Source organism: Megalobrama amblycephala, linkage group LG14 (genome assembly GCF_018812025.1).
Source record: "Megalobrama amblycephala isolate DHTTF-2021 linkage group LG14, ASM1881202v1, whole genome shotgun sequence".
NCBI classification, from domain to species: domain Eukaryota; kingdom Metazoa; phylum Chordata; class Actinopteri; order Cypriniformes; family Xenocyprididae; genus Megalobrama; species Megalobrama amblycephala.
In genome coordinates this window covers 20,532,931-20,553,545 of record NC_063057.1, presented here as the reverse complement: position 1 = coordinate 20,553,545, position 20,615 = coordinate 20,532,931, and the positions used below count along the sequence as shown (strand labels likewise).

Here is a 20,615-nt window from a genome sequence, read left to right as displayed (position 1 = left end):
TGATATTATCTACATTATAGATCAGGGTTTTCAGCAATTTTTCAACTCATCATGCCCCTTTCCAATGTCCCAACTTGGCAACCTGAGTTTCCCACTCTTAAAGAGTTAGTTCACTCAAAAATGAAAATTCTGTCATCATTTACTCACCATTGGGTTGTTTCAAACCTGTAAGATTTTTGTTCATATTTGTAACACAAATTAAAGGTACAATATGTAATATTTTCTGTCTGCTAGAGGTCGTTAGAGGCCTATTTAAAACAAAGGCGTAGCTTAATGACATCAAGTTTGAGTGTGGAATCTTGGGACATGTGGTCTTTACCTCAACGGACGGTGCAAAAGAATTGGGATAGGACTCGGGAAGAAATCATGTTCATGGATGCGATTATTAAAGGTCCTGTTTTTCGTGTTTTTTTGAAGCTTTGATTGTGTTTATAGTGTGCAATATAACATGTGTTCATGTTTCGCGTGTAAAAAAAACAGTATTTTTCACATAATTTACTTATCTGTATACCGCTGTTTCCACTGTCATAAAAACGGGCTGATGACTTCCTTGTTCTATGAAAGTCCCTCCTTCAGAAATACGTAACGAGTTCTGATTTTGCCAGCGGTTCCTGTGTTGTGATTCGACAGCAGCTTAGCGAACCTTGCCCGGAAAGGTCACGCCTCTTACCATAATGTGGAGATGCACACGCTCAGTGTTATTGTAAACATGTCTTTAATTTTACCCTATCAATTTGAGACTGCGGGATGAAAATAACAGCGTTTCGACGACATGGCGACAAACACACTCTACAAACGCAACTCTTGTGTATTCCTGTGGGCGGAGGTTAGTCAAAAAACTGTTTTAGTGACGTCATTAAAGAAGGAAGTAGAGGGATGTAGTCCAAACTGGCCGTTCGATGTAGGCGACTTCTGTTAAATAAAATATCTCGCTTGGCATTGAACTTTGAGCTTTAACATTTTACAGATTTTATTTATACTCTAACAACAACATTACACACTAACTAAAGTTTGAAACATGGGATCACGAAGTACGAAGTACGAAGTACGAAGTACGGGACCTTTAACGTTATGAAGCAGAGCAGGACCGAGTGTTGTGGGAGCTGAACGAGGCCGCTGGAGCGATTGCGCAACACACGCCTCACGAGCAGCAGAACTTTTATTATGCCATAGTTGCCGGCACCTCTTCCACTTTTCCGGTAATGCAGCTCTGTTTATCATATTAGATACATTTGACTGTGTTGGAAATGTTATAACATTACTCTGTGCGTTCGCTCGGCGGCTGCTGTAAGACACTGTTGCACACCGCAGTAAGATAGATCGATTTTAGAATATCATATTAAATGCTGGATGGCTTGTGTTGATAAATGGCATGCAATTAATTTTAAAATGCATTGTATGATGGAGAAAATTCTGTATTACTGTTACTAAAAATAAAGCTGCATCTGATTATGCTATGTTAGCCACTTCACAAAACAGTGTTTTTCTCTGAGGCATGGTAAAGTGTGGTACTCGCAAAAAATCAAGAAAATTAGATTTAAACAATAAGACTAAACGTGTTGAGCTATATAACAATAATTAGTTTCCTGTCTATAAATGTAACCAAACAGTTGTTCCCTTGTCTGTTAAAACATGTAATATATTAAAGCGTCTTTGGTGTTTCCTTGGTTTCTACAAAATAAAACCAGAAACCGAGGGTAACGTGGGTATGACGCAATTGACAGGCGACTCCTCACGCGTCCCAGAGCCTTCAATTTTCTCACGATTTACAAATAGTTGGAAACATTTGGGATATTGTAAGTACTCAAGTTAACAAAATATATAACACTGACCTAGTGGTTTTTGGATATTTTACTGCAAAATTCTTACATATTGCACCTTTAAAGGTGCAATAGATTCAAAAATTGAATTTACCTCGGCATAGTTGAATAACAAGAGTTCAGTACATGGAAATGACATACAGTGAGTCTCAAACACCATTGATTCCTCCTTCTTATATAAATCTCATTTGTTTAAAAGACCTCAGAAAAACAGGCGAATCTCAACATAACACCGACTGTTACGTAACAGTCGGGATCATTAATATGTACGCCCCCAATATTTGCATATGCCAGCTCATGTTCAAAGCATTACACAAGGGCAGCCAGTATTAATGTCTGGATGTGCACAGCTGAATCATCAGACTAGGTTAGCAAGCAAGAACAATAGCGAAAAATGGCAGATGGAGTGATAATAACTGACATGATCCATGATATCATGATATTTTTAGTGGTGTTTGTAAATTGTCTTTCTAAATGTTTCGTTAGCATGTTGCTAATGTACTGTTAAATGTGGTTAAAGTTACCATCGTTTCTTACTGTATTCATGGAGACAAGAGCTGTCGCTATTTTCATTTTTAAACACTTGCAGTCTGTATAATTCATAAACACAACTTCATTCTTTATAAATCTCTCCAACAGTGTAGCATTAGCCGTTAGCCACGGAGCATAGCCTCAAACTCATCCAGAATCAAATGTAAACATCCAAATAAACACTGTACTTACGCGATTAGACATGTTGCATGACGAACACTTTGTAAAGATCCATTTTGAGGGTTATATTAGCTGTGTGAACTTTTTTTAAATGTTGTTTAAGGCAAGCGCGAGCTCTTGGGGCGTGGAGCACGAGATTTAAAGGGGCCGCACACCCTGAATCGGCGCATTTATAATGATGCCCCAAAATAGGCAGTTTGCAATATCGCGTTCATAATCGAAGGCGATTCATCTGCGATTATGAACGCGATATTGCGTAGCTTGTCCGCGAACTACGGCTCTGTATATTAAGTGCCGCTCCATTTGAAAGCAGGTGATGGACATTTACCGCTAATCACAGAACCGGCTTTACTGACGAGACACGCATGACAATCTCATGCGATTAATCGTGCAGCCCTACGATCTCTTTATGAACTTTTTGTAGCGTTGAAGTGGTAGTTGCGTAGCTGTCAATGGATGGACAGAAATCACTCTAATTTTATTAAAAATATCTTTATTTGTGTTCCGAAGATGAACAAAAGTCTTGCAGGTTTGGAACAACATGAGGGTGAGTAATTAATGACAGAATTTTCATTTTGGGGTGAACTAACCCTTTAAATATGACTTTGCTTAGTAATTCATATGCTTGAAGCTCGTAATTATGGTGTTTCGGGCTTGAAGGGCACATTATTCACTTAAATATGTGAACAGTTGTACTAACCTTATCTAACTTGATCATCAAGATTCCATTACAGTAATTTCCTGAAAGAGAAAACCATAGAAGAAGACTTTATGCTAATGTCAGCTATAACACCCCTTGTGGCAAGGATGAGAATGCAATGTGTACTTGTAATGCATTATAAATTACGTTCTGCCAAATTTAATTCTCATTCATTACCTCAAAAAGAACAGCTGTGTAAGCTTGTAGAAGTTCCACTGGACAAGGACATCTGCCTAATCACTGAGATGATGAATAACTGCAAATTTCACAGGTTTCAGAGAGACTGCTTGGACACTGCGCTTCAACAGACCAGCTGTGTTGTGTATATCTATGTCCACTGTTGTTTGTGATACTTGCGCTAATGTTATTTGTGAACTGCAGGGGGCGATGTGTCTCTGCTCTGCTTACATAGTCATTTTCACACAAATCTCCATTTCTTCTTATTTTTATCTGTATGTGAGAGTGTGTTTCTATTCATCTTCCTTCACTGAAATAGCCCTCTATGTGCAAGCAGTCACAGCTGCCCTCAAGGACGTTGTACTGACATTTTTTTATTCAATTAAGCCCCCGGTCCCTCCAGACTGATCTTGTGTTATATGTTTTCATTCAACTCATGGTCAACACACATTTTCAAACCATGACACAGGCTTTTGTGTTCAGATGCCACATTGAAATTGCTTATTTTTCTCTTTAAACGCACCTCCATTTTCATTTGATAAGAAGATCTCACAATCTTTCTAGGACTTTCCATCTCTGCCCCATTATTTCATAAGAATAGGTTTTAAATTCCAAAGGGGCGAAGAGGATCTTGATCGGATGGAATCGAAATGCATGTTCTGCTCATTCTAGTTTGGAGAATTTCAACTGTGAATAAAATCAGTTGAACTAGAAGCCCTCATTCTATTTTTCACTTTATCCTAATCATCTTTTCACCTCGTCTTTTCTCTCCTGGCTCTTTCAAGGGTCTCTTCACACATTCATCACTCTCCTCTCGCTGTGCTGTTTAACCAGCCATGCCAACGGCTGCAAATTGAGAGTGTTATTTGGTGTTTGGAGCCGTCATTGCGTTCAAAGAGCCGCCGCTGGTCTTCCTTTATGAAACAATGACAGATGTACTGAGACAAATGAGTGGTGGAAAATATGGAGGGGAGATGTGAAGGTGGAGTTTTTGAGGATGGAAGATGGATGATAAATGGAAACAACAGATGATGCTTACCAACTGACGAGGACCAAAGAAAAACCATGTCTTCCCCATCAGTCTTCTGGCTTCTCAGAAAAATCCAGCAACACCTCCTGGGAGGCAGACGAGTCCCCATAATTATTTTTACCATGTTATAGAAACACAAAGGTTAAAGTGCACAGGAACAAATGACACAAAATCAAACCACAGACAACAAGCTGACATTGACTGATCATGTTGATCTCCTTCAGAAAGCACAAAATGACCAGTATTGATGTCCACATGACAAATTTGTCCCTTGCTTCTCAAAATGTATATATTTGAATGTTTGTTGTTAGTCATCAGAAAGTATTACCATCATTTTAATTATGCATGTTCTCCAATGAGATGGCTTCTTAAATCTTATTTCTGCTAGTCTGAAGGACAGTTACAGCCTTTTGTCTGGAAACTCACAAACACTGATTACAGGCTTAAGCGACGGCATTCAATATAACACAATAAAATATTCAATTATAGTTTGATTAACAAACCCATATAGCACAGATTAATTCAGGTATATCTTTCAGTATCTGATACGTACAAGATACAGCAGATATTAATGAGGCAGCTAGACCTCAAGTAACTGTTGAATGGCATCCAGAAACAACAACGCCTGATGAACATCTGATGGGCTTGGGATCCAGGATGAAAGTCTCTCACAAACAACAAGACCAGGTTGTCATCTACAGAACCATTTCCTCTAGTGAACGATGTCATCTTGATATCTGGAAAAGAAGATAAAGGCTTAATAAAATCACAGCTCAAAATTCATTCAGGTCAAACAAGGAAAATGTGAAGTAAAATGATCAATAAATCAATAAAATTATCAATAAATTATCTGTAACATCCAATAGATTGTTTAATTGAGTCAAATGTATAATGTGATAAGTGGCCAATGCTCTGTGTGTTACAGTTGTGTATATAAAATAACAAGCATTATTTTTGTAATTTTTATATTTAAATTAACCCTCTATGGTACGCCGTTGCCATATGGCAACAATTACTCATTTCCTTGTTATTCAGAAAAAATACAATATATTGCATTATGTAAATTAAAAGGGCAGGCCTTAAGGTAGCCAATGATGTGCTGTTTAGAAGTCACATGACATTTGAATTTCCCTCCAAAACTCTCTTTCCCACTGTCACCCTCACGCAGAAGACACCTGTTGAAGTGCTCCAGAAATTGCCTCATTTCTAAACATCTCTTCTCAAGGGGGAGTTTTTGCAGCATCTTTGATAAGTAAATTAGATATTTTTATTCACAAATCAACTTTATTGCAAATTGAGAAAATATCAATGTTTCCATATGGCAACGCCGTACCACAGTGGAATTGCAGTAATGTATTTCCCCATTGGGATTTTTTTTTTATAGAAAGTAGCATCAACAATATGATTGCAGTTATTTATTTATTTGAAGTGTTTATTGTAGTATAGTTGTATTTATGTATAAATAATAAAATTATTTCTTCTTTTCAGAAAATTAATACCACTTTTTTTTTTTATGGAAAGGGCAATAGGAAGAGTGCAGAGTAGCACTGTAGCTCTTCCATGTGATGAGATTGAGGATGAGTTAGTCAAATGATAGGGAATTATAGGGATTAAATGATAGGGATGTACTTATTTTTAGTTATTTTTAGTTTGCATGAGTTCCAAGTATATATATATATATATATATATATATATATATATATATATATATATATATATATATATATATATATATATATATATATGTGTGCATTTAAATAGAAAAGAAAAGCATAATTTTATAGAAAAACTACTTTTTTGACCATTTTACATCGTAACCCCCTGAAAATACTGCCATAGCGTTGCTGTAAAATTTTGACATGCACTTCTCATTTTTCCATTTGATCTGTAAGTTCCAATATTCTCATGCAACTCAGCATGAATATTAAAGCAACACTGATTTGTGTGAAAGAGGAGCTTATATCAGCTTGTCTGAATACGTTAATTAAACTAACATAATCTATATATAATCTTTGCAGGTTTAGCAAAGATCATTATAAGCCTTGTGATAAGAAATCATTGGGAACATGGCATTATTTGTATTCCTGCGAAAAGATGGTCAAACTTAATATCCAGAAGCTACTATGTACGCCATTTGCAGCTTGATTCCTTGTGAAAAGCGCTTTGTGGTTCTTCTATCTATACTCTGTTTGAGAATCAACCAACCAATGGTGTGAGCTTTGCTCGACCAATGACAGACGGGGGGAGTGTTTGGGAAAACTTGTTTGAAATGTAACCCTTTTTCAGTTCCATTCAGTGGCGCTATAGTGGTGCTGAAATTACACCCGGTTCCTGCTGGTTTCAGCACCATGGACAGCAACCTCTAATTTACAGCTGCAGCGCGCACTGTGAATATGCTTCATTATTTGGGTTTTAAAAAAAAAAATGAAACCTTGCTCAAGCTACACAAGACACTGAAATACACACTATTTCACAAAACTAAACTGCTTCATTTTACTAATTAGAGTACTCAAAAGGAAGAAGGGCTCTCATTTGGCTGCCCCACGCAATCTCAATACTGTTTATTAAATTAATAATCACACCTCTATTTCACGCTTTTGTTGTGAAAGTACACAACAGACTGTTCATGTAATAAACACTTAGTTGAAAATACTGTCATAGCGTTGCTGTAAAATTTTGACATGCGTGTCTCATTTTTTCCATTTGATCTGTAAGTTCCAATATTCTTTTAATATTCATGCAACTCAGCATGAATATTAAAGCAACACTGATTTGTGTGAAAGAGGAGAGTCATATAAGCCTGTCTGAATATTTCACTGTTTAATGAAATGTGGTTTAACTGAACATCAGATGTAGATAGAATTACTGAACTTAATTTCTGAGAGAGGGAGAGAGAGAGAGAGAGAGAGAGAGAGAGAGAGAGAGAGAGATAGAGAGAGAGAGAGAGAGAGCGCGAGAGCGCACAGCCCACTGGCTGAAAGAGAGGATGCATCAGAGAGCGAGAGAAACTGTGATGATGATGGAGGAAGGAGAAATGAAAAGAGAGAAGAGAGATTCACAACACTCTCGCGATTGATCAGAAAGCAGGTGTTGGACCTTCATCCACATCAGACTGAAGTCAGAGGAGAAATGGATGTGCGGTAGGACTCGATGAGCTCCAGCATCTGACCGACCGAACTTCTGATTCACACGAATCTAGTCTCGAGATCATCGATCATCAGTTTTCCATTCTATTCCAAGCTTTGCGTGTTTCGCGGGATCTTTTCCTCATTTCTCGCCTTTAAATCAGTTTGAAGCGGCAGCGCGCGAACGGAGGCTGATCATGAATATAAAACACATCAGATTCGTCATATAATGGGGATCGAGGACGCGAGCATGAGGAACGGACGGGCTCTGTCCGATCAGTGGGCCGACAGCGTGGTGGTCCGGCCCCGGACGACCGAACAGCACATCACGGTGCATAAGAGGCTGGTGCTGGGCTTCGCCATCTCCATCCTCACCCTCATCATCGTCACGGCCATCGCCATCACGCTCAGCGTCAGCTTCGAGAGATGCGCCGCGGAGAGCAGCGGGGCTCTGGCCGCGAACGGGTCCAGCAACAGTAAGTGGAAACAGTCCCGGGACGGGAACATCAGTCACAGGGACACAGAGGACGGCCAGCAGCCCTGGAGACATCTGCGCTTACCGGCCACCCTGCGCCCTCGCCACTACGACCTCCGACTGTCCGTGTACATGGAGAACTTCACCTTCTCCGGCGAGGTGAACATTGAGTTTGAATGCGTCAACTCCACGAAGTTGATCGTGCTGCACACGGACCGGCTGGAGGTGGAGAAAGTGCTGGTGTATTCGGACAGTAAGAAAGCGGGCGCCATGAGGATCCAGCGCCGCTTCCACTACCAGCCCAAGCAGGTGTATGTGATCGCGCTGCACAGAGAGATGAAGCCCCTCAGAACATACAAGATCAACATCACTTTCCACGCGCACATCGAGCACGAGCTCTTGGGATTCTTCCGCAGCTCGTACTTGCTCAATGGAGAAAGAAGGTAAAAGCGGTTCAGTAAAAAAAAAAGTCTAAAAAATTCTTTCATATGTTTATGAGGTGTTGTTGATATAATGTACTGCTGTTACCATGGGCAGGGCCGCGGGTCATCGTGATTTTGCCAAGTAAGACATGTTCCTGGACCAACATATTTTGTTGATCCTGGAACAACATTCCAATCAACCAATCAGTTTTGAGGGACAAGTTTACCATTTATGTCAAGTTTAGGCTTACAACCAAGGTTAGGTGCTTCTACATCAATGTTATTCACCTATCTTTCCCCTCTGACTTTAGGGAGAAGTTATGGGTAGGAATAGGGTTAAGATAAAATTTTCAGACTGGAATGTTGTTCCAGGATCAACAAAATATGTTGATCCAGGAACATGTCCTACTTGGCAAAATCACAGTGACCTGATGCTGCCTGAAGTTCATATGCAAAATTAAGCCTTTTTTGGCTAATTATTTGCTCTTACAGAAATGTAATCAAAACACCATAGTTACTAGAACTGATATTACTGTAAAGAATATAATAAATAGAATGTCATTCAAACAGCTGTAATCTTACTGTCCCCAATTTACCACCATATTAACTGTGTTTTACATCAAACTATAATATTTTCAATAATAATGTTCACTACTTCAAAACCATAATAAATAAATGAACACGAGATGTTCTTATATAAATGGAGTTTAATAGCAGTAGCAACTATTGTATTTTTGTTGAAAATCTGGTTGCCATGCTAAGTTCTGTGAGGTTGGCTTTAATTTTTTGTTGTATAGAGATGTGATGTGCAGATGAATGCCAGTAAAGTGTTCCTGCTTACCAAATATGATTACAGCATATGTCAAAAGAAACCAGATATATTCTCTGGTTCTTCATTCATAACATTAACCGCTTTAAAGGGTTAGTTCACCCAAAAATGAAAATTCTGTCATAATTTACTCACCCCCAAGTTGTTCCAAATCTGTATAAATTTCTTTGTTCTGCTGAACACAAAGGAAGATATTTTGAAGAAAGTTTGTAACCAGGCTGCTTTGGGGCAACATTAACTTCCATTGTAAGAAAAAGTCATTGGTGCTCCAGAACTGTTCAGTTTCTCACATTCTCAACAGAACAAAGAAATTTATACAGATTTGGAACAACCTGACGGTGAGTAAATGATGACAGAATTGTAATTTTTGGGTGAACTATCCCTTTAAATCTAGGTTATAGTTAAGGTTAGGCAGTTCACCTGTAACTCTTAGTCAAACATTATTGTCTGCATGCAATTTTTATGTCTCGGTCTGAGACAGTAACTGTTCCTCAGTGTTCAGGGAGGTCAGAGGTCACACAGATCTGAACGCTAGTCAAACCTCTGGGTACTGAAGTCACAGTTGTCTGTCGCTGCACTCAGTGACTCATTTACTGTCAGACACTGACTGACACTCACATAATCATGGGAAGTTTTCCAGCACAGTGATAAACGTTCATGAACCCACACAGGGTTAGATTTACATATATAAACTATTTATGCAGCTACTATCATAATACATCAATAGCAGTGAGATTAGAGAGTTAGATTAAGGTGTTCGGTTCACATATGCTCCTGTTTATGCTGAGAAAACCCAGTTTTATGTTTGAAAATCTTCAGATCAGTAGTTATAATCTTATATAACTCTTTAAGATGCACCGTTGATTATCAGAAGCTCATATATGTGTAGTTTTACAGCCTCATATTCACAGTGATTTCAGTGAATATCAACTTCTTGCTCTTATTTTCTGGCTTCTGACTCTTTGTCCTCTGAGGGAAAAATGGCTCATGTCTGAATCTTTGCCCCAGGTTTTCTGTATTTGACACACGTTTAAGCCTTGTTTTACCCTGAAGGGTTCGCTTTCATGGACACAGTTCACAAACTTTTTGTCAGTCCACCAGTTGCCTTCTTGTTTTTTCAATAACTGTTGAACCTTCTACTTCCTTTCAGCTGTAAACAGCATATTAAGGGCTCAGGGCGATTCTTTCTGTTTTTAAACTGTATTGTGAGGTCGTAATTGAAGAGCACCTTTGAGACAAATTCAGTAGATGTTGATGTTGTTCAGACAGCGTTCTTCAGCAGCTCTCAGCTCCACAGGCTGTGAAGATCATTGAGTTTAGTGTAATCAGCGCCTGCTGGCTGCTCGTATATTCATGAACACTGAACGGCGGGGATCTCGCAGGATTGAGAAAATAACTGTGTTTATGTAGTTTGACATGGGCGCATGGTCTAATCTTTTCAGAAATTTAACAGTTTTCCTTCAACCTCACATTGCAGGTCAGTGATGTCACAACGAACATCTCCAACAAACTCAAACACTGCAGGGATTTTCACTCTGACATCCCAGTCGAATCTCCTCCTGTGTGTCTGTTAGTTGTTTGATTTCTCATCACCTCCTGCCTGCATCCCAATTGTGATATTTAAATAGTGTGAAGATGTTTAAATGGTACTAGCATCTATAAATGGTGAATGAAATGAAGAGGAGGTAAACAGATGGGACATTATAGATTGTTACTGCATGAATGGCTGCTAACAAGAGTAAAAAGTTGTGACAGAAATGCAGAAGTGAGCAGAACACCCCTCCTCCCCCGTCTGCTGGTCATGCTGTGGGTGGCGAAGACAAAAATCCCTGTGAGGTTTGAAACTGGCTTTAATATCCGCTAATGCAGCTGTCTGGAATGCAGTTTACGCTTTCTTCTCCAGAACCGCTTTTCCTGCTCTCTAACTAGATTTTTACTTTGATATTCAACTCAGTTCTGATGTCCTCAATGTGTCTCTATGTAGATTATTAACGCTGCATTACTACATGTAAGATCAATTTGACAGCTTTTTATTATTTTTTTGCCATCTAAATTAGCTCACGCTGTCAATTTGTTGATGTTGCGCTATCACAGATGGGTTTAATGTTTACAGCTGTGACAAGCAGATATCAGATATATCATTATTTCTGTGTAGTGAATCTTATGATATGTTAACGTTTGATGTGATTTAGTTGCGGTGGTTAAAAAGCTCTAAAAGTTTCGTCCATCTTCACTCCAGAAAGCTCATTAGTGTGATAAAAATGCACAGCGATGAGAACAGGGATGGCAGACAGAGCTAATTTACATTCAGGAAAGTCATGTGACAACCAATGTAATGAAGTTAAGGTGAAATGACTTTCCACTGTGGACTCCTGGACTAGTTCAATAGCATATATTTCAGCAGAGTTTTCTTTTATCTTACCTCTCTTATGTTCTTATTCCTGCTGTTATTCTGCAGGTATCTTGCGGTGACGCAGTTCTCTCCGACTCACGCTAGAAAGGCCTTCCCGTGTTTCGACGAGCCCATCTATAAAGCCACGTTCAGAGTGAGTCTGAAACACGAGAGCTCGTATCAGTCGCTGTCCAACATGCCAGTGGAGGCTTCAACGTCTGACGAGGACGGATGGGTGACCAACCATTTCTCCAGGACGCCCCGCATGTCCACGTACTACCTGGCCTGGGCCGTGTGCAACTTCACCTACAGAGAAGCAGTTACAGACAATGGAATTGTGGTGAGTCGCGTTTTCAGCCCTCAAAACTCAAAGTTAGAAACAGTATACTGAGATTTTATTATTTTATAACTCTTTTCTAAAATCTAGTAAGTAGAATTTTAAAGCATCATCACAGATGCACTTCTGAAGGCTGTTCCAGAAGATTTTCTGCCTCATTTTTCTAATTCTAAGGCTGCATCTCATGTATGCTTCAAAGTGAAGGCAATCCCAGAATGCATTGCACTGAGATCAGTAGATAAAGTCAATCCAATGTAAATGAGCAAAGAAACCAATGCAGAACATACATCTGATTGATCAAAAGTGACAGTAAAGACATTCATAATGTTACAAAATATTTGTATTTCAAATAAATTCTGTTCTTTTGAACTTTCTACTCATCATATATATACCAAAAATTATTCAGACATTTTTTTTTTTATGTATATATTTTTACTAGTGGGTGCAGGACACAATAGTTCATTTATGTAAGTGAGGATAGCAAAATAAAGTAAACTGTGACATATTATACCCAAAAATTATTTAGACACTTTGGCCTGACCATGTTTTGCTTAAGTGGTATCTGACATAATTAAGATTATTTTTTTTCTGACACAGTTTAACTATTTTTTTTTATTACCATTTATATATATATATATATATATATATATCAAATATATATATCACGTTTTCAACACTGATAATAATAAGAAATGTTTCTTGAGCACTAAATCATCATATTAGAATGATTTCTGAACGATCATGTGACACTGAAGTAATGATGTTGAAAATCCAGCTTTACCATCACAGGAATGAGTTAGAATTTTAATATATTAAAATAGAAAACAATTAAATATTAATAATATTTCACAATATTACATTTTCACTGCATTTTTTTTTTTTTTTTAATCAAATCAGCCTTGGTGAGCATAAGAGACTTCTTTCAAAAACATTCCAAAATATTAAAGATCTCGAACTTATGAACAGCACTTTATAAGAAAATATGTTTCATTAAATACTCAAAAGTATTCATAAAATAGTGTGACTATGCAATATTTGTGTGTGCTATGTAGTTCATTAGCGTATTGAATCATTAGCTTAGCCACAGACTAACGTCAAATTCGATTAATATCAATTGTGAGTCGAGTCTCATGTGTATTGCACTATATATATATATATATATATATAATGTAGCTGATGTTTATGTAGACTGTTTCAAATCTGTGACCTGTGAGGTTCCATCTCAGTTAGGATGTTCCCTTAGAAGGCAGCTGCCAAGACATTAAGTTTTGAAACAGAGCTATTATCTTACTCAAAGTCGATATGCTTATGTTACTTTACATTTCTATAGTCAATATATAACGGTTACACAATGGATAATGGAAATGGTTGTCTCCACTAACATTAGTCCAGCAACCACAAAGGCATATACGTGCCTTTTAAAAGGTTAACAATCATGTGTGCAACTGGTGTCCACTTATGCTCATGTCCAGGACTGTGTCCATGACAAACTCTTTCAGGTTTTATATAATATACAGGAACATGTTTGATGTGAAGTTTAGCCATTAAGATATAGTGTGCGTTGTATCACTTTCATCACATGCACTTAAATGTTTTTTTGACACTGAATCCTCACATTCTAAGCAGCTTCATCTGTCTGCCATTAGAGAGACGCTGCTTATGAGTTGTGTTACTGATATCACGTTCAGTCAAAGTCCTGTTGTCAAATTAGACACTTCCTGATGGCTTCCTCAGTGTCTCCTGTTGTGTGCCCTTGGCCGGCCTCCTCCTCCTCATATTAGTGTAATTAATCTATCTCCTTCAGCATGACCGCGCTCTCCTTTATATCAAATCAGTGGAGTGTGCTTCTATCTGGGGCATTTATACCCACACTGTGGCTCGTAGCAGTTAGCCGCGCGCTAGCTTCCCCCATCAATCTCATGAAAGAGGCAGGGTAGCCCCCTCGCTCCATTCATCATAGAGATTCGGCTGTGCGGAGCGAGAGGAAAGATCGTGGGAGAGGAACGTTGGAGAGGAGAGTGGAGTTATTACTCTGAGTTTAGGGGAAACACTGATCTACCACACGCACATGTGTAAAGATCACGACAGACCCAGTAGCAGTTTGTTGGGCAATATGTATTACGGTTTTTAAGGCTCTAGATGGTGTGCTGAATTTTAACCATGAATTTTAACTGCATACAACTAAGAGTTTATGAAGTATATACAGTAATTGATGCAGTTACAGCATAAGGAGCTGAGCGAATCATCTCTCTCTAACATCTAGCATGCTGATGTTGTTTTGGGAATTAATATTGATATTGCTATTTACCTGTTTCAATGTAGTTGTTTGCTTGCTTTTAAGTTAAGGCCATATTTGCTCGAATGCTTATGAAATTAAGTAAATGCAATACTTCCTTTGTTTGTTATAAGATAAGATGACTAAGCAACAGTTGTGAAGGTTAGGTTTTTGAGGTTTAATGATTGTAACCAACCTGAAAGGTTAACAAGAAGACACATGAGGATGAAGAGAGTGTGTTGCAACCTCAAGAGGATGTGAACCAGACAAAGACTTCGGTGAAGAAGAGGAAGAGTGCTAGAAGAAGACAACATCCGTCTTAGTAAGCAAGAGATAGGAAGATTGGATCATGGGCATTGATCAATTGATGAGTAATATGAATTTGGAATTTCGCCAAAAAGTAGTACAAAAGTCTGAGTAGTAAAAAGCCTCCTCAGATGCTGCCTGCATTAAGCACAGAAGGACACCTGATACCCTATTGAGGGGTGCTTAACAGCATCTCCAATAGAGCTTTTTAGCTTAAGCTGATTTAATTTTTATTTTGTTTTATTTTGCATTAACTGCTTTGTATTGTAACCAATTTTATTGGTTACATATTTTTTTTGTTACGTTTGCCTTCCATGAGACTTTACTTATAACTACAAACTGAGCCTCGATAAAGAACAACCATAAGGTAGTCTTCTACGTCATTCCTGAAGGACATCAACCTGCCGGTGGGTGAGTACTTTATGGTTTAGGCTAGATTTGACTTCCCTTACCCTACCTGAATAATCCTAGGGTTAAAAGGTGTACTATAAAAGGTCACACCGACTAACATGGCGCCCAACGTGAGTGGCTTGAGGTTAAGTTGAAAGTGTTGAAACCACATTGAAGAGCTGCCTGTAAGACCCACATAGACCAATCCAGAAAGGATTCAGTTAGATACTAGTCCAGAGAGACTTAGTATATTCCAGTCCAGAGAAAGGACTGAAGAGCCAGGAAATGGGATCGCTACCCGTGAGAACTAGAGAGGGGTCTAGAGGGGCTATTGAGTTGAAAAACCTGTAAAAAAAGACCAGAGAAAATGCAGTAATATATTAATTCAAGCCTACACCTGGGGAGACAACTGGGTAAAAGCATGGGAGAAAAAGGCCTTAAGGACAGAGACGTCGGTCCAGGAGACAGAGCCAGGTCAGATACTTTTATGGTTAACAAGCCGAGATGGATTGCAAAGAGGAAATTTTCAGGAATCTGAAGTTGCTTTAGCAGTCATGCCGTGGGCCATAGAGTTAGGAAGTCACTATGGACAGGAAGTGGCTATCCAGTGTAAAACCTCAGAGTCAGAGGGCATTATGAGCACAGTGTGTAAAAAAACCATGGGGAAAACAAAGCTGTGCACTATGAATGGAAAAAAAATAAATAAAGAAATCTCAGGGTGAAGTTCCAAATATGGAGAAAGTTAGGATTTACCAGGAAGTAATGACATACTTTCAAAATGCAAGTGAAATCTTCTTACTTTACCACCAGAAGAGGAAGACAGAGATAAAAATGTAATTAGAGAAGCTAACGACAGAGGTGATAAAGAAATACATATGTCCCCAGTAGTGACAGAACAATGTCTGGAGGGACTCGTAGCTGGAATAATAGAAATGTCCCAAGAAATTAAAATAACTATAAATCTCGTTAAAGAGACAGATCAAGAGAAAATAAAAAAGAGAAATACAAAGTAAAGCCAAGGTTAGCAGAAAAAGTAAGTAAGTTGAAACCTACTGCACCTTGGGAGGAAGATCTTGAACCCCAAGAGACAGAAGATCAAGGGTCACAAGAATGGCTATCAGATTCTATTGAGCAAGACACAACAGACAGTCAAATTAGTGAGTCATCAGATAATGATCTTAGAGAAGTAAGGTTATGTAATAAGAGGGCAGGAAAGCTTGAGCTCAAGGCAGTTGGATAAATGGATAAAATGTTAAAAGAAAATAGAGAGTTGCAGCAGGCATTACAGGAGCCAGAATCCGAGGATAGCATAGACAGCGAGTAAGATACAGATGAAAGTGACAATTGGGAGGAGGATCCCAGAGTACAGACTAGGAGAGTCAGGATTAAATCATCCACAACAATTCCAGTGAACAGAACAATCCTAGATATCTCACATTTAATTCCTCAAAAAAGCCAAATGAAGAACAAGTAGACTACCAGGCAAAATTATTAGAATTAAATTTAACAGAAGCAGTTACACAGCAGGTAGGAAAAATAAAACAGGGCGCAGAATTATGCAAACCACATAATGAAAGCAGTGGAAGCTGCGAGACTTGAAAAGCATTCAACAACACGGTCATTTCACACTTGTACTGGCCATGCAATTACTGCCGAGGCCTTAGAAAAGTCCAGACAACTCACAGGGGCAGAGGATAAGTATGCCCGATGGAAAAAGGATTTGATAGAAGCCCAAAAAGATGGGGTGCCAATTTAGAGTATGAACCGGAAAACCCAGAATAATGAATAAGACAGTTAGACCTGTTAAGATCAGTTATATTCCAGAGGAAAAATGAGACCAAATGACTCCTGAAGAATGAAAGAAAAAATAAACCAGTTAAAAAGCCAGAGACAGTAAGGGAGGTTCAACAAATGACGGGATTGATGGGATATGTTTGTGACATTATTCCAGAATATAGTCAAATGTCAAAACCAATTTATTCCACTATAAAAGGTGGAACATTGAATTGGGGAAGTGCAGCAGATGAGTCACTGCAGAAAATGAAATAAGCCATTTTAAACTCAGGGCAACTCGAAGGGAGAATGAATGACAAAAATCTGGAGTTAGACCTGTCAATAGATCATATTGGATACCAGTCAAGTAATGTGCCAATAAGTATAATTACAAGAACATGGGAAAACCCAGAGAAAAAATTAACACCAATTGAAAAGAAGTTAGCAGCCTTAAATAAAAGATATCCAGAATTAAAGGGCTTAGCCAGAGGGAAGATAATTTATATTAACACTGATGAGCCAGTAATGGCACACTTGAGTAAACGTAAAGTGAAAGATAGTAAGGCTCAAACCACAAGATGGGAAAGATGGGGAGACATGCTGTTAGACGCAAACCTGAAATTTAGACACAAAGAACAGAAAAAGTGTCAGAAGAAAAAAATAGACTTGGTAAGAAGTACGGTAGTTTATACTGATGGTTCAAAAACTCTTAAAGGATTAGTTCACTTTCAAATAAAATTTTTCTGATAATTTACTCACCCCATGTCATCCAAGATGTTCATGTCTTTCTTTCTTTGGTCAAAAAGAAATGAATGTTTTTGATGAAAACATTCCAGGATTATTCTCCTTATAGTGGACTTCAATGGTCTCCAAACGGTTGAAGGTAAAAATTACAGTTTCAGTGCAGCTTCAAAGGGCTTTAAACGATACCAGACGAGGAATAAAGGCGAAACAATCGGTCATTTTCTACAATAATATAACTGTATATGCTTTATAAACACAAAATATCGCCTCGCACGTGCTTCAAAAAGCTTACACTATATGCCCTACGCCTTCCCTATTCTACTTACGGAAAAAAAACAAAACTGGCGCTGCGTTCGTTCCGTAAGTAGAATAGGGAAGGGTAGGACATACAGCGTAAGCTTTTTGAAGAATACAGAATACGTCCAAGGCGATTATTAGTGTTTATAAGCATATACAGTTGTATTATTGTAGAAAATGACCGACTGTTTCGCTACATAAGACCCTTATTCCTCGTCTGGTATCGTTTAAAGCCCTTTGAAGCTGCACTGAAACTGTAATTTTTACCTTCAACCGTTTGGAGACCATTGAAGTCCACTATAAGGAGAATAATCCTGGAATGTTTTCATCAAAAAAATTCATTTCTTTTCAGCTGAAGAAAGAAAGACATGAACATCTTGGATGAGATGGGGGTGAGTAAATTATCAGGAAAATTTTATTTGAAAGTGGACTAATCCTTTAAGGATAAGCAGGCACACTGGGGTTATATAATAAAACATAAAGGCAAAGAGGAAGCTAGGAATACTGGCACTATACAAGGAACAGCACAGACCGAAAGTTAAAGCCATGTTGGAAGCCATAAAAAATTGAAAGAGCTAAACATAGAACAGGCGATATTAATGACAGACAGTAAGTAAGTTGAAACAGGAATGAATCAAAATTTGGACATTTGGAAAGAAAATGGTTATACAAAGTGTAAAGGGAAGCCAATAGAACACACAGACATTTGGAAAGAGGTAGAACAGAATATAGAAGGAATGGATCTTACGGTAATCCATCAACTGGTGAAACGGCAAGGGAAACATTGAAGTAGATAAATTAGTTAGGATGCGAATAATAGTAGTAATACAAGAAGCAGATAAAGACATTATAGGAAAAACCCATGATCAAACGAAATATCCTAGTGTAAACTTAATGGGGAAAATATTAAATGCTAAAAAAAAATTATACAGCCGGTCCCCTTAAACCTAAAACAAAGTTAGGACATAGATTCATCTTAGTAGTAACAGATGGTTACACTGGGAATATATGGGCTAAAGCTCTGAAAGAAACAAGTGGAAAAACAATAGTTAAATTAGAAGTTAAAAGATTTAATGACAGCTTGGGGAAGGCCTGAAACAGTACGAGAACGGAATTTATTTTGTCAGAGATGAATTAGGAAATTGGCTGGCAGAGAAATACATTGGATTACAGAAGGCATTAAGATACATGCCACAAAGCAACGGGACAGCGGTAAGATCCGTTGGTAAAATTAAGGAATTGATGAGAGTAAATTGTAACAATACACTTTGGGACACTCAAGTAGAGGAACTAACATATTACCCTAACCTCACAGATATAAAAAGAGGAACAAAGAATGACAGACCGATCGAGCATGAACATGTGTGCAAGGTAGGAGACACTGTGCGGATAAAATTAGAGAATAAAAACAAGAACAAACCATTCAAAGATTTAATCACGAAAAAAGATAAAATAGTAAAAATAATTGACCAGCACACAGTAGAATTACAGAATAATGGAATTTGGTCTAAAAGGTCTTTGGTCAAAGGTGACTAAAACATTACGAAAGCAAGACTTGCAAGATACAGAGGAAATGAAGCCTAAAAACATGATAACAATCAACAGTCAGAGAGGAGTGATAAGGGCAGAGACACGACTAGTCTCAAAAAGCAGAATGAATTACATTGTGACAAACACACTATAACGAATGTAGCGGTTCGTACAGTTATTAATTAATTTATGGATGAAATATGAATATAATAATTCATAAGGTTATGAATAAATTATGATTCATATATCAACCCAACGGGGAATTAAACATATATTGTGAATCAATTACAACGAATTATAATCAATTACATATATGATTAGTTCTGGTTTAATAATTATCTAGAGAAACTGTTCGTTTGTCCAGCAAACTAAGTCCCTCACAGAATATTATAAACAGAGTTATTTTCTGGCCATGAAAATAACTAAAGCATAAAGCGATCGAAAAACGTTAAAGTGACTTGGTTTTCAGCTGAAAGAACAAACAGAACAATCGAGCGTGAATAACGTTTTAATAAATGCAAACTACGAATACAGAGGTTATACATCTAAATATATATACAAGAATACACACCTATGTACAAGAGTGGAAGTAGAGAAGGAAAGAGAGAAGGCAAGTAGCAAACTCACAACCAGTCCTAGGCCAGCACGGAAATCAGTTTCATCATCTAAGATTGAGAAACGGCAGTATACTTGCATTGGTTGCGTGTGTCGAATTTCAGGTTAGCGCTGGTGCAGTTCGTTGGCTTCCTCCGTTCCGCGGGAAGGTTCGAACTGAGGACTTGAGAGTGAGTTTCGCTGGAAGATGGCGGTCCCGAAGCTGAGCGCGATGGCAGCGCGTGGTCACCGGAGATGTCCGGGAAAAACGTGCACGAGAGGCTCGTGAGACAATCGGGGAAGAGCCGGGAGAGCCAGAATTGTGCGTCTTTGCTTTTATGACAGATAAGCCGACACACCTCCTTGAGGTGGGGTAGCCAATAACATGGGTGCAAAGTTGGCGGGAAAGCTTTTCCTTTGCTTGGCCTCACGACTTAATCTGCATGATTTATGACTATCAGTTCAGATCTCCAAATGGAGTGTGTTCTTCACAGTATCATTAAACACATAGAAAAATGCATTTGTCAGCGGTGTGACATATCTCAGTAAATAGCTCGTGTCCGGAGCTTTACGGAGAGACCAAACTCGACAGATCATAAAGGCATAGACAAGAAGTTATGGTTTACAGACAGAATTCCACTATTAAAATGCACACTAGCACAAATACACTCATTTAAACACTAGGAAA

At 38.3% G+C, this 20,615-nt stretch overlaps 1 protein-coding gene and 2 long non-coding RNA genes across 3 annotated transcripts in view; 1 reads left to right on the top strand and 2 right to left on the bottom strand.

Moving 5' to 3' along the window:
• The window catches only part of LOC125246447, a 61,414-nt gene extending 49,566 nt beyond the window's left edge, over positions 1-11,848 (bottom strand). Inside the window, exons 1-6 of the long non-coding RNA XR_007179876.1 lie at positions 11,712-11,848; positions 4,992-5,175; positions 4,448-4,524; positions 4,165-4,322; positions 3,409-3,487; positions 3,232-3,272 (exon numbers count right to left, since the gene is read on the bottom strand). This is a non-coding gene — a long non-coding RNA (uncharacterized LOC125246447). The remainder of the gene's footprint in view (positions 1-3,231; positions 3,273-3,408; positions 3,488-4,164; positions 4,323-4,447; positions 4,525-4,991; positions 5,176-11,711) is intronic.
• Positions 7,359-20,615, top strand: part of LOC125246445 (thyrotropin-releasing hormone-degrading ectoenzyme-like) — a 166,174-nt gene continuing 152,917 nt past the window's right edge. Inside the window, exons 1-2 of the mRNA XM_048157387.1 lie at positions 7,359-8,481; positions 11,748-12,021. Coding sequence (XP_048013344.1) covers positions 7,793-8,481; positions 11,748-12,021 — 963 coding nt within the window. The 5' untranslated portion in view covers positions 7,359-7,792. The remainder of the gene's footprint in view (positions 8,482-11,747; positions 12,022-20,615) is intronic.
• LOC125246448 overlaps positions 11,856-20,615 on the bottom strand; it is a 69,364-nt gene continuing 60,604 nt past the window's right edge. The window contains exon 6 of the long non-coding RNA XR_007179877.1: positions 11,856-11,987. This is a non-coding gene — a long non-coding RNA (uncharacterized LOC125246448). The remainder of the gene's footprint in view (positions 11,988-20,615) is intronic.